Genomic DNA, 15,197 nt, shown 5'->3' on the forward strand with positions numbered 1-15,197 from the left:
TGGACATGGTCAGGAACGATACTCAGGTAGGCTGTGGCATTGCAACGATGCTCAATTGGTAAAAAAGTGCCATGAAAATATTCCCCACACATTGAACCACCACCATCACCAGCCTGAACCGTTGAGATGAGTGTTCCGCAATCAAAGGACAATGTAATTAATGATCTGCATTTAACTCATTCAATACCAGATGTTTTATTCAAATTGGAAGAGCTGGTGCCAGCCAAACGTTGCCATTTTACTATTTTTTGAAAAGACTTAATTCTATAGCTAACTAACTACACATGAAGGATGCTTTTTTTTGTTTGTAAGAAGTTTTCTCAGCCAGATGCTTCCTGGCAATATTTTACAGTTATTTCATTCAGCATTGCAATCACGTTTATCAGGCGACTGTGTTCCTGAAATGTCATCATGTTCTGACCAGACAATGAGATTTCCTCACCCCTTTTCAGAAGGAAAAAGCTGTGTTAAAGAGTTAACTGACAGTATATGTTCACGTCTCGCGACTCCCAACACAATTCTTCACTACACCTACTCACTATGTGGGGCTGCACACACTCATTCACTGGATATAGGAAGTGGGCCAGGTATCTTCCTCAAAGTCTATACAAAGATATGATACAAACCACTCCTGCCATCTAATAGTGATTTATCATACTGAAACCATTCAGGCATGATACTTACTGAAGACCAGCGCCAGACCCATTAAAATAGTTTTTAAAAACAAAACATTAAAAATGTATATTTACGTTTTGGCCGCTAGGGACAATCCTTTTGCAAACGTATTTATACTTTATGGCATTGAATGAGTTAATATGTACCATGTCGTGACCACAGCAGAGTTACAAAGGTTTATTAAAAACACATGACAATACTTGTTACAGAGAAAAGTAATTCCATTCCAAGAACGCTTTCCTTTGTAACGCGTTAGCTCCAACACTGGATGAAATTATAAACAAGCAGTAAGTCAAGCCATCGCAGCAGTTACCATAGTTTGAGAGACAAAAAGAGGACTGTTGGTTTAATTGTATTTATTTATTTTAACTTACATAATGCCACATTTGAGTTGTCATTATCTGACCGATGTTCAATAAAGTATCAGATATGACAGCTTCTCAAGACTTCTAAAGAACCACAGTACTTGGACTGGGTCGTTTGATGGCTTGAATTTATTAAAAAAAAAAGGTGTTTCCAATACACTTTTGAGAAAAGGTTCTTTTTCGAAACAACTCAAAGACCACCTCTTGAGGGCATGAAAATATTTCAATAGATATTCTAAAATGCTGTGTTTTCATTACCAGTTTGCTTTTGCGCAAAACTGAGGGTAATGGAAACTCATCTATTTTCTGTCTGAGGTGTGTTAACAAATCCAAAACTTGTGTCACAACGAGGGTTCACTTCTTGCGGAACAGGTAGATGGGATGTTTCTCACCTGGAAAAAATGTCAGGCCATTATGAGAGTGTGTGCAAGAGTGTAAGTATCTAGAGTGCCTAGAAAAAAGTATTGCAGAAACAAGGCAGTTCTGGCAGAACACCGGTTGGAGTCTGCAAAAGACCTGAGAATAGGGTGCAGGTACACTGTCCAACAAGACAAATACGCTAAACATAAATCAAAATCAATGATGGAATGGTTTAGGAATAACAATATAAAGGTGTTAGTATGGCCAGGCCAAAGTCCAGACCTCAACCCTATAGAGGAGGGGTCGGGAACCTGAGGCCCGCGAGCCATATGATAAAACTATAAATATGTTAATTCACACGGAGCCCTTTGTCACAATACTGATGGTCTAAAAGTTCGGTCTAATATAATAACATAGAATTTTATATACAAACTTTTACCCAAAAACTCTAGAAAAGCACCCAGAGCAATTTGATTGGGTGAGCAGAGCTATACACAGAGCGCGCACATTCTTTCTCCTTTGCCCTGCGCCGTCTGCAATTAAGGTAAATACATTGGCATCCTCAATTGCCGTATTTTGTGACAGCCTACATAAGAACTTTGCTTGCACCTTATTTTGAAATCATTTTATAGGACAAAAAGGAGCCTCAACACTCTTAAGTAACTGCAGGAGGTAGACCAATTTTAAGGGGGAATATTTCTATTGATATGGGACACAGGCTCTGGCATAATTATATTTCATAGATTTTATCATCTCATCTAATGTCACACATTGAAATAAAATGTGCTAAAGAATGACCTTTTCCTGTTCCCTGCTATAGAGCATAAAAATTCACCCTCAAACCTTGAGGAACTTGAGTTGTTTTGTGAGGGAAATATTTGTTTAAAAATGTGCAAAACCTACCAATACATACCCAAAAAGACTTGTGGCTGTGATCCCAGCATAAGGAGGTTGCACAAAGTATTAACTTAAAGGGGGGAAATATTTTTGCAACTCCAATTTTTCCTTTCTAATGTTTTTTAACACAATATAAAATGTTGCATACATTTGGTATTTTTGCAGGATTGAGTCTCGCATGTTGTTGATTTTTAGAATATATTAAAAAAAATTCTACCTATATGTTTGAAGCCTAAGTTACGAAAATACTTCTTAGGGGGGAGAGGGGTGCAATACTTTTGCAAGGCACTGTATATCTGTTTCTTCATACCAGTGTGCGTGAGGAGTCTGTAGGAGTTGAAGCCAATACTTTCCATCAAGTAGGAAGTGAAGTGCTCTGGTTTCATTTGTAAACTCTTGTAGTGATGGTATGTGGTTGCCTAGAAGAAAACACCAGTACGTCCTGTCAATGAACTCAAGGTGTTACATATCATACATGGGCAAACAAGCCATGTGATTCTTTAAAGATAATTATATTCAGGATGCACACAAAATTTAAATCCCAAAACAATACATACCCATACCCAATATTTTATTCTGAAGTTCACAGTTTCAGTGTGTTTCTTGCGAGTCAAAAGCACCAATGACGACAAAGATCAACACATGACTGAGCTTGATTTGTATTAAACGGATAAAAAGGACGCTAGAAAAAAAATCACTTTACTGTTATTCTATGATGAAACACAATTCTTCAGCATGAAGATGTGAAAAAAATTATTAGCAGGGTTCGTACACCTTCATAAACAAGTTAATTAGGAGTCATGCTGCAGAGGTGCAGGAAAAATGACTTTGGATGATATGTAAGAACTAATTTGCTATTATAACTGAAGTAACTGGAACTTTAAATAAAGGTGAACACACAACATTTCTTCTAGTACAATGTTTTTGTTTTTTGACTGTTTCAATTTTTAGACTCGCAACCTATCACTTTCAAGATTTTAAAAAAAATTAAAAAGTTATCAAAGGAGATTTTTCTCTGCCTCTACTTCAAAATGTTACGGAGATGGGTAAGGCAATTGTCATTAAAAGAGTGCTGTCAGACGACCAGTAACCCCTTTTCTCAAGTATCAATTGTCCTCATTCCTTTTTTTATACACCCTTTTATACAAAAAGTGATTAAAAAGACACACTATATACTATAATATCACCCTTGGGGACTCGGTCAAAAATCTAGGTGTTATATTTGATCCTAATCAGTCTTTTCAAGTACATGTGAAAAATATTACTAGAATAGCATTCTTCCACCTCCGTAATAATGCAAAGATTCCCCCAAAGATTGTGAATTTCCCTGCGGGGATGAATAAAGTATCTATCTATCTATCTATCTATCCAATGCTGTCTCAATCAGATGGAGAGGTTAGAATTCATTGCTTTTAATTCTCGGCTTGATTACTGTAATATATTGCTTTCTAGTCTCCCGATGTCTGGCATCAAAAGTTTGCAGCTGGTCCAAAATGTGGCACCGAGACCTTTGACTAAGACAGGAAAGTTTGACCATATCACTATTTACTATCACTATATAAGCTAACTTGCACTGGCTCGCAGTCTGCTTAAGATGTGACTTTGAGGTTCTCTTACGAACATACACATTTTTGTATGGACTTGCCCCCTTTTATCTCTGTAATTTGCCCCCTATGTTCCTGCACAGAGCCTCCGCTCGGAAAATGCTGGTCTCCTTGTGACTCCGAGAACCAAGAAGAAGTCTGCAGGCGCGAGAGTGTTTTCCATCCGGGCCCCGGTGCTATGGAATGCCTCCAGAGATAATATCTGCACCTCAGTGGAAGTTTTTAAATGTAGACTTAAGACCCACTTCTATTCAAAATCTTATGATTGATGCCCACCGCATACTTTTCTTTTCCCGTCTTTTTCCGACTCCCTAGCTGGTGGTGATACAAGGGAGAAGGACGATTTCAGATGAGTCAGCGGACCAGTGTCTGGACCTGAAGCATGTCAATGCCTGCATCGACCAGCCGGCAGAGATGAGAAGCTGCGTCGTTGCTGTTATGGACTTTTTGGACTATTTTACAAACTCGTGGGTTCGTTGCTGTCATACATTTTCTGGACAAATTTCTACATATTACCTAGTGTTTTCTTTTATTGATGTTGACTATGTTTTGTGTACCGTTACCCAATGCTTAATTTATTGCACCCTGGTCATCCTGGAAGGGCAATTACCACTTATGAGGCCCTTTCTCAAGGTTTCTTATTTTCCTTGTGCTTATGTTTTGAGTTTTTCCTCGCCTGCATGTTGGTTTAAGATCAGGTGATGGTGTACTAGTAATTCTGTGCAGTCCTTTGAGACATCTTGTGAATAAAGGTTACACAAATTAATGTGACTTGACTATAAAATGTGATTAAACATATACAATTAAAACAAACTTGCTTCAGAATACAGGTACTCTACATGTATAACCAAGGGCGCAAATCAGGTGCCTTATGGCGGGAGGCGCATATTCCCACTTGAGCGACAATGCTCGAAAACTGGATTTTCCTTCATAAAGTAGATTTTTGTCAAAGACAAACTTGTGTACGGGAATTCTTGTGTGTAGAGTAACTCTTACAAAAAATATTTTGGAGGCTGTATTGCCTACCTTACAGTGAACCTGAATTAATGTGTATGGGTACTACCGAGGATCTTTTGCTGTGGCTGTAGCGTCGCCACGGATGTAACTCCAGGATGAACAATCCGCCGGGCGCCAGGCTTTGATAGGCTCGTCGGAAGAGTCGGACGACGCCTTCATCACCAGCTTGCAGCTGCACCCACTTTGTCACGCACAAACACATGATGACGTCATACTGACCCTTCCCGGGCCACGTATCTTGTCCTGAAACGAAGTCCCCCTGGAGAGGAACAAAAGCATTCTCACTGCGGGCAAACACTTTCCATACCACTGAAAATATCTGGCGGGCTTCCAGTCTTAAATTGACCCGCCAGGGTCTCATAAAACTTGTATTATTAAAAAAATAACAAAAATACATTTTTTGAATATATATATATATATATATATATATATATATATGGCAGCACGGCGGCGCAGTGTTTAGCACGTGTGCGGCAGAGTTCCGAGGTCATGAGGTCAAACCTTCCTGTGTGGAATTTGCATGTTCTCCCCGTGCTTGCGTGGGTTTCCTCCGGGCACTCCGGTTTCCTCCCACATTCCAAAAGCCTGCATGTCATGTTAATTGGCTGGTCCAAATTGTCCCTAAGTGTGAATGGGCGAGTGAGTCGTCTGTCTCTATGTGCCCCGTGACTGGCTGGCAACCAGTTCACGGTGTCCCCTGCGACTGGCTGGCAAACAGTTTAGGGTGTCCCCTGCCCACTGCCCGAACACAGCTGGGATGGGCTCCAGCACCCTACTGAGGATAAGCGGTGCAGATAATGAATGAATGTATATAATTTGAAGTATTCAAAATAACTAAGAGATTTCACGAAAGATCACTAACACCATGATGTGCTCACTTGCTCATCCTCGCTTTGATTAATTGGTTGACTGGGTAATATGCGGGGGGCGTCAGCAGCGCAAGTGAGGGAAGGAACTTGTCAAAGATAGGAGAGAAAATGCAATACAAGGACAAAAAGAAAATGAATTAAACAGGGATTGCTTACATTTTTCATGGCCAGATTCAACCACTTGTTAAGGAATTTCAAAGCCAATTTTTCACATTTCTCCTGTACCATTTATAAGTACATCTATCTGGTGTCAATCATGTATTTTGTAGTTCCAAAAATAAATCTGCGATTTATATATGCAATTATTAATCTTGCATGTGTATTTTACAAGACATATAATTTTTAAATAATTGTAGATTTGAACAATATGTATGTAAATATTTATTTCAACATTTATGTTATTTTAATTTTTTAGACTAATCTCTACCTATGTAGGTGTTGGGTAAGTGGTAGTATATAGCTTAGGTTCTCCAAGATACAATTTACCACAGGATAACACTATCTTCTTTTTTTTTTGCATGTCCCATTGTAAACGTCTATAATTGATAAGTAATCCTTGTACTAGTACACATTTCATAGTACCTCATTTAGGTGCAGCATGCACCTGTACTGTAGAGGGTGATGGCACTTAATAGGACAATACCAGACAAAATCCTGCTGCTGTCGATCACAACGGAAGAAGAAATGAAATGGCAGAGAAAATCCACCTCATTGCAGTGTCAGCGTCATTTTTACGTAGACTTGTTGAGAAACATGGCAATGATTTCAAGCATTAACAAGCAATCCACCGAAAATTCAAGCACTTTTCAATCCTTGAAAACAAAACCTTAAAACCTAGAATTTCAAGCACCTGTGCGAACACAGCAAACAAGAAGTGGAACTTGACACTCACCTGGATGAAGGAGACATTGTTGGGAAACCTGCGTGAGGGCGCAGTAGGGACAAGAAGGAGAGACGGCGCGGCCAAGGGACCACGACTGACCCTGAGGGACAGCGGGAACGCCATGCGACGCACAGCTTCATCCTCCTCTAACCCTTCCTTTTTATTCCTCTCAAAACTTGGGGATGAGCACCTATTCTTTCTCTCCTCCTGTACTAGGTCATGTGACAGGAAGTGCCTGATGTTTTGTTTGGCAGCACGCACCAGTTTCTCGTCCAGATCCAAGCCCAGGATGTGCGCTGGGTTGAAGGTACGTGCCACGGCGAGCGTCAGGTGACCAGCGCCGCAGCCAATGTCCAGCACAGTTTTGTCTCGGAACCAATCAGCTTGCAGCAAGCGGAAACGGGCGTCTTCAGCTGGCCCTATGCGTCCCTCCCAGCCATTTCCGTAGAAACCGTGGTAACCATAGAAGCGGCAACAGTTACCATACTGGTAGCGGTGTTTGTCTTTCTTTTCTGGAGGATTACGTATGCACCTGCAGGAGGGACCAATGAAAAAAAATCATCATGCTTGTTCCCGAACGTTTTTTTGTTTATTGTCATTAGTGTACCATGAAAATAGCGAAAGAAAGGCCTGCTTCAAGTCGAGTCCAAACAACAACTTAGACCCCCAAAAAGATGAAAAAGGAAGAGTTCAATTGAGCGTGTCTAAGACATGCATTCTTGCTCACACACCATGAACGAGCTATAAACAAAATGGCAGATTTTATTTCATAAATTGTGTTACAAATAAAAATATTTGAGAACATTGGAATACTTTTATTAGAGCTTTTATTGTGAATGATGCAGCCCAGCCTCACCCATGCTTTTTTTCTGTTAGCCCCCAGGTAAATCAAGTGAAACCCCTGTTCTAGCCTGTTAATTGCAATTGATAGTTCCTATCACACATCTACATCCGTGCAACCCGTGTAAGGGGGCCGTGTTGGATGGGTGTTAGTTTACCTAAATATTGTGATTGACATTCAAAATATACCGATCAAAGCTCTAGGTTTGGCTGTCGTTCCAGGCTAAGTTACGACAACAAATGTTTATTGATGTAGAAGACCCATACGCGGAAGAGAAAAGCATGTGGTGGAGGGCTTGGGTTCAAATAAGGCGAGCCGTTTCAGCCAGCCAACAGCACACAATAATTCAGAAGGCTTTTTAGCATGCCGGGGCAAATCCCGTGGGTTCCGTTGCATTAATTTGGAGCATATCTCTGTCCTACACTCACCGGATAAGGGTGCACTCTTTTCAGCAATTCTTTCAGGGACACTTGGGGCTTTCTTTGGCACTTGTTTTGATCGGAAATGGCGCATATTTTTGCCTAAGGTTTATCAGGGTTCCTACACCCTAAGGCAAGTCGAAATCAAGACTTTTTAATGCCTTTTGAAGACCAAGTCCACAAAAGCATGCACAATTGAAACAAATAAAACAATCATTCTGGTACACATTACCATGTTATGGAAATGTGTAAAGCAAGCATCATTAAAATGGGCTGTCACCCAATCAATTGCTAATTTTTCTGGAAGTTTTTTTCAACGAAAGCGACAACTTCTTCCCACTTAGTCAGCACCGCTCTAATCAGCTTCTCTTGTTCCTCCTCCTCTTAGCGGAGTTTTCAAGCAGCTCCGTGGGTTGCATCAACTGTAGTCCTTTTTAATTTGTCTGTGGTCAGTTCCTCTATGTGCTCCTGCACAAGTTTGTTGAACCGACCCCCCCGCCCCCAATCTAACTCCAAACCAATAAGTGTTCTGATGGAAACTATTTTGTCCAACAACACGTTGGACTCGGGTTGGGGATTGAACCCTTCCAACGGCAGAAGAACACCATGCTTATGGTTTTCTATTATTTCTTGCTTTGTTTCAATTCTCATCCTTCTCGGTTTTTTTTCCAGACAACTTACTCTGTCTCTTTCCATCTAATGACTAATTTCAAGAATAAAGAAATACGACCATAAGATGCAGAATACAGGTACTCCACAGGTATGACCAGGGGCGGGCAACTGTCATGAGCGTTGAGCAGTCTCTAGTGGTAGGCTCAGGGAATACTTGTGAACTGGATTTTATTTCCCGAAGCAAGATGGATTTTAGTTAAAAAAAAACTTGTGTATCAAAATTCTTCAGTGTATAGATAATTGTATAAAGGAAGAACCACTGTACTGGGAGATAAACGGCAATGTAACAAAAAGCAATGCCTTACACACTCCTCTTTTACTTGATCATCCAACAACATTAGTGTAGACCGCTTTTGGTGGACCCATCAAATTGGGCTGACTATTTGCATTCAGGGATGCACAGGAGGTCACGTGAAAACTATAGCTCAGGGGTTGGTAACCTAGGGCATGCCATCAAAAAAAATGGCTGTTTTTATGAGTACATGTCACTCGGAGATCAAATATAGCCCAATTCAATGCTCACTGTGATGTTCCAATTTTGGCATTTATGAAGCCAAACCAAAACTAGATGACCGTCAAATATATATGAACCAGTCTCAACTACAGTTAAGAGTCACGGTGTTACACTAACATACCTGCTTTTTGCTGTTACTAAGGAATCCTTTATATGGAACCTTATTAAACAATTTATGTTCACTGTTGAGACACTCTATGATAAACTCCCTCAAAACAAACTGTAAACACCTGAAAATGCCAGCCAAGCACCCAAAGCAATTTGATTGGGTGAGGGGTAAGGGTGGGAGGATCTTTGCACACACAGCACGCTCCGCTCTTTTTCGCAAGAGCCCACTGCGCTGAAGAAAAATACATCATTTCACATTTCATATCAATACATTGTCACTAAAGAACTCTGCTTGCACCTTGTTTTGAAACCGTTATTAACCTAAAAAAATGACGGTTAAAATGAGCCTCAACATTCTTGAGTAACAGCGGGAGGGAGACAAGTTTAAAGTGGTATATTTGTTGATAGGCTGTGGCTTTATTATTTCATAAAATTTATCAAATCTTTAAGCTAGCTGGAGCGCTCACCTTACAGGCTCCAGCCCCTTTGTCACAGGTGTGTGGAAGAGGGTTCCCTCTGCCGGGTGGACTGTTTCACGCGTCAACCTCACTGAAGCGGTGCGCCGCCGACCTCTCTGGCGCCTGTCACAGGATTTGTGCCCGGAGTTCGCAGGAGGATGCGAATGTCTTCTGGGAAGGGTCGGGGGCGGGGCGATGTCCTCTCGACAGGTGATAGCCGTGTTAAGTTCACATGGAAGAGGCGAAACTGCGGCACTGCCCTCTCTGGACAATACTGGAACTATCACACAAAAATATATCTTAAAACATACGCATCATTTTGTTTGGCCCAGAAAACAATGCTGAGAGAAACACAAGAAAAATGAGCGTCATTCTGTCCAAAAATGACTTGCAGTGTTAAATATGTCCACTGGATATCACCAAAACCAGGTGCCACATGCAAAGCACACACTGTAGCTATATTAATTGACTGCCATTTATCAACCAGAAAACACTGAGGATACCCATCCCAATGTTATTTTAAGTTGATAAAAGTCAGGCAAGTGTCGTTTAAGGCATAACAAAAATACAAAAAGTTAAAAAAAAAAAAAGAGCACTCTGTCTTTGCAGATGTTTAAAGAAGTTTTATCTACTTTCTAAAATAGATATGAAATCTAACAGCAAAATTCACATATTGAGGTAAACTACAAATAAAAAAAGTAGAAAAATTTGGAAATCATTAAATCAATCGTTTAAATTAATGTTAGTTAATGTATTATTTTTGTCACGTTCCTGGTTGCAAGAGTTTTCCTGAATTACATAAACTGATGTGGAAATTAAATTGTTGTTCATCTCTTTTTTTCTTTTCTTACAAATACACATATGTTGGCGTAGAGAGGGGTGTGTGACACCAGGCTTTACTTGCAAAAGACACACCACAGGAAATGGCGCCCCTACAACTCAAGTGGGTAAGGGATCCAACCAACCAACAGTCGATAGATACTAATAAGAATTAACACTCTGTAAAGGAAAAAAATAAGAAAGAAAACCCTCGATAATCGTTTTATAATCCAATTTTACACCCCTTTAATCATAATCGAATACTAAGCCTCCAAAATGACCCTCAGCTAATGCACACTTTTTATGCCATTAATTTAGCAGTCTGGCCCCTGTGGGAATGTTTTTTACCCAGTAGCTCCCGAACTAAAATAATTTTGACACACCAGTCTTAAAATTGTTTAACCCTTATGTGGTATGCAGTGATTTTTCAGGCTTAAAACAGTTAATTTTTAAGGAATTAGGAAAAATAGACCATAAAATCATTTTCTAGTTTTAAACCTTCCCCCGAAGTACGTAGTGTTTCAAATACGTTGATATCCTTTGAGATATAAATATCACGGAAAGTTCATGATTAAGGTAAATTAAATTAAAAACTACAGTATGTATAATAAAGATCATAAAATTGATTCTTCCAAATCTAAAGGAAAAATTGTAAAGCATGTGGATTATGTGAACGGTTTCACAATTGTTCAATGTGCGCATTGCCTGAGACAAGTCGGCAATCCAGCTCCTGCCAAACATGCTCAAGAATATCTTGGGTAAGTCTCCAGCAGATAACGATCGTTTTCTTTTCATATACAAATGTTCTGCTTGTGAGTTATTACAGGAAAATACCTATTTGTATTACAATAATCAATCTGATCTAAATTTATGTATAAATCCCGATTTGCATGCGTGTATGTGGCGTATAAGTTTTGAAACTGCTCAACTGATTTTCGTGAAAATTTACAAAGTTGTACTTCTAGTTTCTGGGTGTGTTTTTAGCTCGGTTTTGAGTCAATGCAATAAATAGCAAAACAATCAATAAAGATCTGCTTCCCAAGCTTGGCAACGCAGGGCCATTATGCCTCTTATTAATATTCAAGGATATCAATTTGTTGGAAACACCCTATATCTAAACTTAAACGTAATAACGGTAATAGCCTAAAGATACAGAGAAGTTGTTTGTGAGCTAGCAGGCTTCTAACCTGTCAGTCCATCCGCGGAAGAAAAGATAGAACGCGTGACATCTTCTTTTTCGTTGCCATGATGGTTCCTGTGTCTTCTCCTGGCCTTGAGAGAGGACAGCAGGACACCTTCTGCCCCGTTAGCTCGTCTTCCCTCACCTTTTAAGTTCAACGGGTCAGTGATGTCTCGGGGAACCAGTATATCTACGGGTTCTCTGCTGCGTGAAGGCAGAGGTGAAGACTTTGGAGTCGTCTGATTAGTCGCCCTGGCAAAAGATGAAGAAAAGTTGGCAGCTCAAGTAAACAAAGAACAGGTTTTGTCCCCCTTTTACGGCCAAATTCAAGCAATTTGTAAGGACTTTCAAAGCTAATTCTCCAGTTTCTTCAGAACCGATGAAGTTAGTTAGCTAGCTAGCTAGTTTAGACACAAGCAAATGTATGTGAAGAAACATATTAAAGTTAACTTTAAAGGTGGGGTGTGGGATTGGAAAACTTTGGTACTCCATCTTCTGGCTTATAGTCATGATTACAGATGCAGCAGCTTTTGCTATTTTTCTCACCTGTTGACATCTTCATCCAACAAAGAGTTGAGATTGAGTGGGTCGAAGATGTTTCCCCCCAACAAGAAGTGAGTGGGCAGTAGAGACTCCACATGGCTCTCACTGCGAACACGACGCCGACGCTTGGCCGGCCCTTTGAAAGCAACACCGATAGAGTAGCGCTTCCTGGGGATGCGGTTAGCTGGCGCTGCTAGCGTGTTCGGACCGCTGTTATTTGACGGTCTTTGACGGCTGATTGAGATCTTTTCTGACTTGTCCAGTGACATCACCTTTTGGAAAAGTAGCATGATAAAAAAATGGTCATATTGACGATATAAGTGCGTTATAGATGTACAGTGGAACCGCGGTTTTCGAACGCCTCTCAGTTCGAACAAATCGGAGTCCGACCGAAAATTTCGAGAAATTTTTGCTTCGCTGTTTGGTCAAAAAATCGGAGTTCGAACGCCTGTAATGCGTGAGTGCGTACACTAGGGTGCGATGATGAGCGGCATACCGGTGTAGATCGCTCTTTTCGTGAACAACTGTTATCGCGTGCGTACGTGCTTCGTTTTGCTTTTAATATCGTGTACGTGTTTTAGCACCTAATTATGCCTCCGAAGAAAGTCAGTGCAAGCAGCAAAGTTGCTACATGTGAAAAAAGAAAAGTAGTGCGTACAACTATTGCATTTAAGAAAGAAATAATAGCAAAATATGAAGGCGGTGTGCGAGTGTCGGATCTTGCCTGCGCCTTCTGCTGACCACCACAAAGGCAAGAAATCCTATTCATAATTCTTTTCTTTATCGTTTTTTTTTTAATACGTTCATGTTAGCGTAATCTTTAGTACGGAAGATTACGATAACGCGAAAGTACGATTAGCCTGGGTTAGCTTTATGTTTACGTTAAACATTCAGGGTGTTGGAACGGATTAAAACGATTTACATTATTTTTAATGGGAAAAATTATTTTGGTGATCGAACAAAATCGGTTTACGAACAGGGTTCTGGAACGGATTATGGTCGAGAACCGAGGTTCCACTGTATTCTGAAGGTTCAGATGTAATTTCAATTATCAGCAGTTTTGATTAAAAAAAACGCTTATTCTTCGCAAAATTATCTTTTGAAAAACAAAATAACGTACTTTGTTGAATTTTGGCTTTAGTAAAAGTAGGATAAATACAAATTCCAGATATGATAAAAGTGAGAAAACTGATACAAGAAAACTAGTTTAAAAATTTAAGCTCTGTGAATACGATACATTCCTCCAACAACCGGTTTACACCTTCGCTTTTTGTATCCTTTAGAAAAGGGTTGTGAAACTCATTTTCACCGAGGGCCACATCAGCGTAATGGCTGTCCTCAAAAGGCCTGACTTAACTCACAAATAAGACCAAATGCAATTGGCATGTAAAATAGATGTCAATTAATTGATAATGGATGTCACAAACGTTAAAGTTGCGTTGAAAAAAATATCACTACACATATATAATCTTATTAATTAAATACAGGGATACCTCTACATACAAGCTACTATAGCTCTGAGAAATTGTAAATTGCAAGCCAAGATATTGTCCAACATTCAAGAGGAAATCTAAATTACTAAAATTTCTAGGCTGGGGCTTAAAAGTCCTTTAATTGTCATCTTATTTATCTTATTATTGTAATGGAATAATCAATTTTTATTTGAAAGTGTTTTTAGTGATCAGGAAGATGTGTTTTATAGCCATTTAGGTTGAACCGGGATGTTTTTGAGAGGCTGAGAACGATTTAATTGGTTTCCAGTCATTTCGTATCTGGAAAATTTGCTCGAGATATGTGCAAGTCTAAATATGAGCACAATCCAGGAACCACTTAATCTTTTATGTAGAGGTATTATTGTACAATAGAATAGAAAAAATATTTTGGACATTTAAAGAGTCGTTTGTTTCTCAATTGCACTAACTGGCCTTGATGTAAAATACTAACTAGCGTCTAGTGGAGGGATGTTAAACTCAGTTTGGCTCTGGGGCTGGATCCAGACTTGATGTTCTCAGGGGGGCTGGATCAGGAAAAAAAAATGACGCCAAATATTTATCTTTGATTTTTAGTACTGTGCTTTATCATTCCGCCTAAAATTGAAGCCTACCGTAGAAATCATAATCACGGATGATACCTTTTGATAGAAATGAGCTCGGGACTTGCTTCAGAACTCGGAAATTTTTGGAGGGTCAGATCAAATCATCCAATGGGCCGGATATGGCCCATGGGCCATAAGTTAGACATTTGATGGTATAGTGACACTGAGGTGTCACTTTTAATACATCGGAACAACAGGCACAAAGAAAAGTATAGTTTTTGGTCGAAGCCCTTTTTTGACTTGTTTAAGAAACTAAGACATTTTAAGCTCTCGCTGGCCACATAAAATGATGTGACGGGTCACATTTGGCCCGCGGGCCATTATTTTGACACAGGTGCTTTAAAATACGACCATACACGAGAACATGTTTCATCTTTTAGTGAAGTTTGAAAGACTTACTTAGTCCAGGAATCGTCTTCTTGAGCTTGTTGATTTCAAAAACAACCCTTTTGCGTCAACTCAAGAGTGACAGCAGAAATAGAATACAAATACAGTAATGTAATGTAGAGCCTTTTGAAGTCCCGCCCACCCGAAGACAATGCGCCAATGGCAGACCAAGCCCCGTAGACAGTTAGCTTCTACTTAGCAGTTTAAAGGAAGTAGCTAGCACAGTGCTAATTCGGCTTTTCTGTAAAGCCAATCGAATGTAAATATTGCATACCAAACGTTTAAAGTGTACGTTCGTGTCAATGCTCCTCGACAAGACGACATAGTTAGCATTTTCCCCCGCGAGCGTTGTCTTGTCTATCGCCGTGGCGAACTGGCCTGCCCTCTCAAAGTATAACAGTTAAAAGCAGGCGGACACGCCATTCCGGGTGATTGATCAAAGGCACGACCAATCACAAAACAAGCTGACTGTTTGCCTCCACGAAAGCACC

General features: G+C 40.0%; 1 protein-coding gene across 2 annotated transcripts; it reads right to left on the bottom strand.

The window, feature by feature from the left end:
* Positions 1-1,016: 1,016 nt before the first annotated feature.
* On the bottom strand, positions 1,017-15,144 carry LOC148356676 (7SK snRNA methylphosphate capping enzyme-like). 2 transcript variants are annotated; one of them, XM_088347937.1, is made up of 8 exons: positions 14,981-15,144; positions 12,228-12,496; positions 11,689-11,933; positions 9,692-9,962; positions 6,680-7,202; positions 4,965-5,177; positions 2,608-2,716; positions 1,017-1,432 (listed from the first exon to the last, which is right to left on the bottom strand). In XM_088347937.1, exons 2-8 carry the CDS (start codon positions 12,491-12,493, stop codon positions 1,395-1,397), a joined length of 1,665 nt encoding a protein of 554 aa, XP_088204063.1. In that variant the 5' UTR covers positions 12,494-12,496; positions 14,981-15,144; the 3' UTR covers positions 1,017-1,394. The 2 variants fall into 2 exon arrangements, with proteins under 2 accessions (XP_088204063.1, XP_088204062.1); XM_088347936.1 differs by having other exon boundaries at positions 14,719-15,129.
* Positions 15,145-15,197: the final 53 nt, after the last annotated feature.

Source organism: Urocampus carinirostris, chromosome 11 (assembly GCF_059441175.1).
Source record: "Urocampus carinirostris isolate Australia breed hairy pipefish chromosome 11, RoL_Ucar_1.0, whole genome shotgun sequence".
NCBI lineage: Eukaryota > Metazoa > Chordata > Actinopteri > Syngnathiformes > Syngnathidae > Urocampus > Urocampus carinirostris.

Coding starts and splice junctions, on each gene's coding strand:
- LOC148356676 (XM_088347937.1), bottom strand. CDS start 12,493: ATGTCACTGGACAAGTCAGAAAAGATCTCAATCAGCCGTCAAAGACCG. Junction 11,934..12,227: donor TTGGATGAAGATGTCAACAG/GTGAGAAAAATA, acceptor ATCTTTTGCCAG/GGCGACTAATCAGACGACTC. Junction 5,178..6,679: donor ACAATGTCTCCTTCATCCAG/GTGAGTGTCAAG, acceptor GTTCCTCTCCAG/GGGGACTTCGTTTCAGGACA.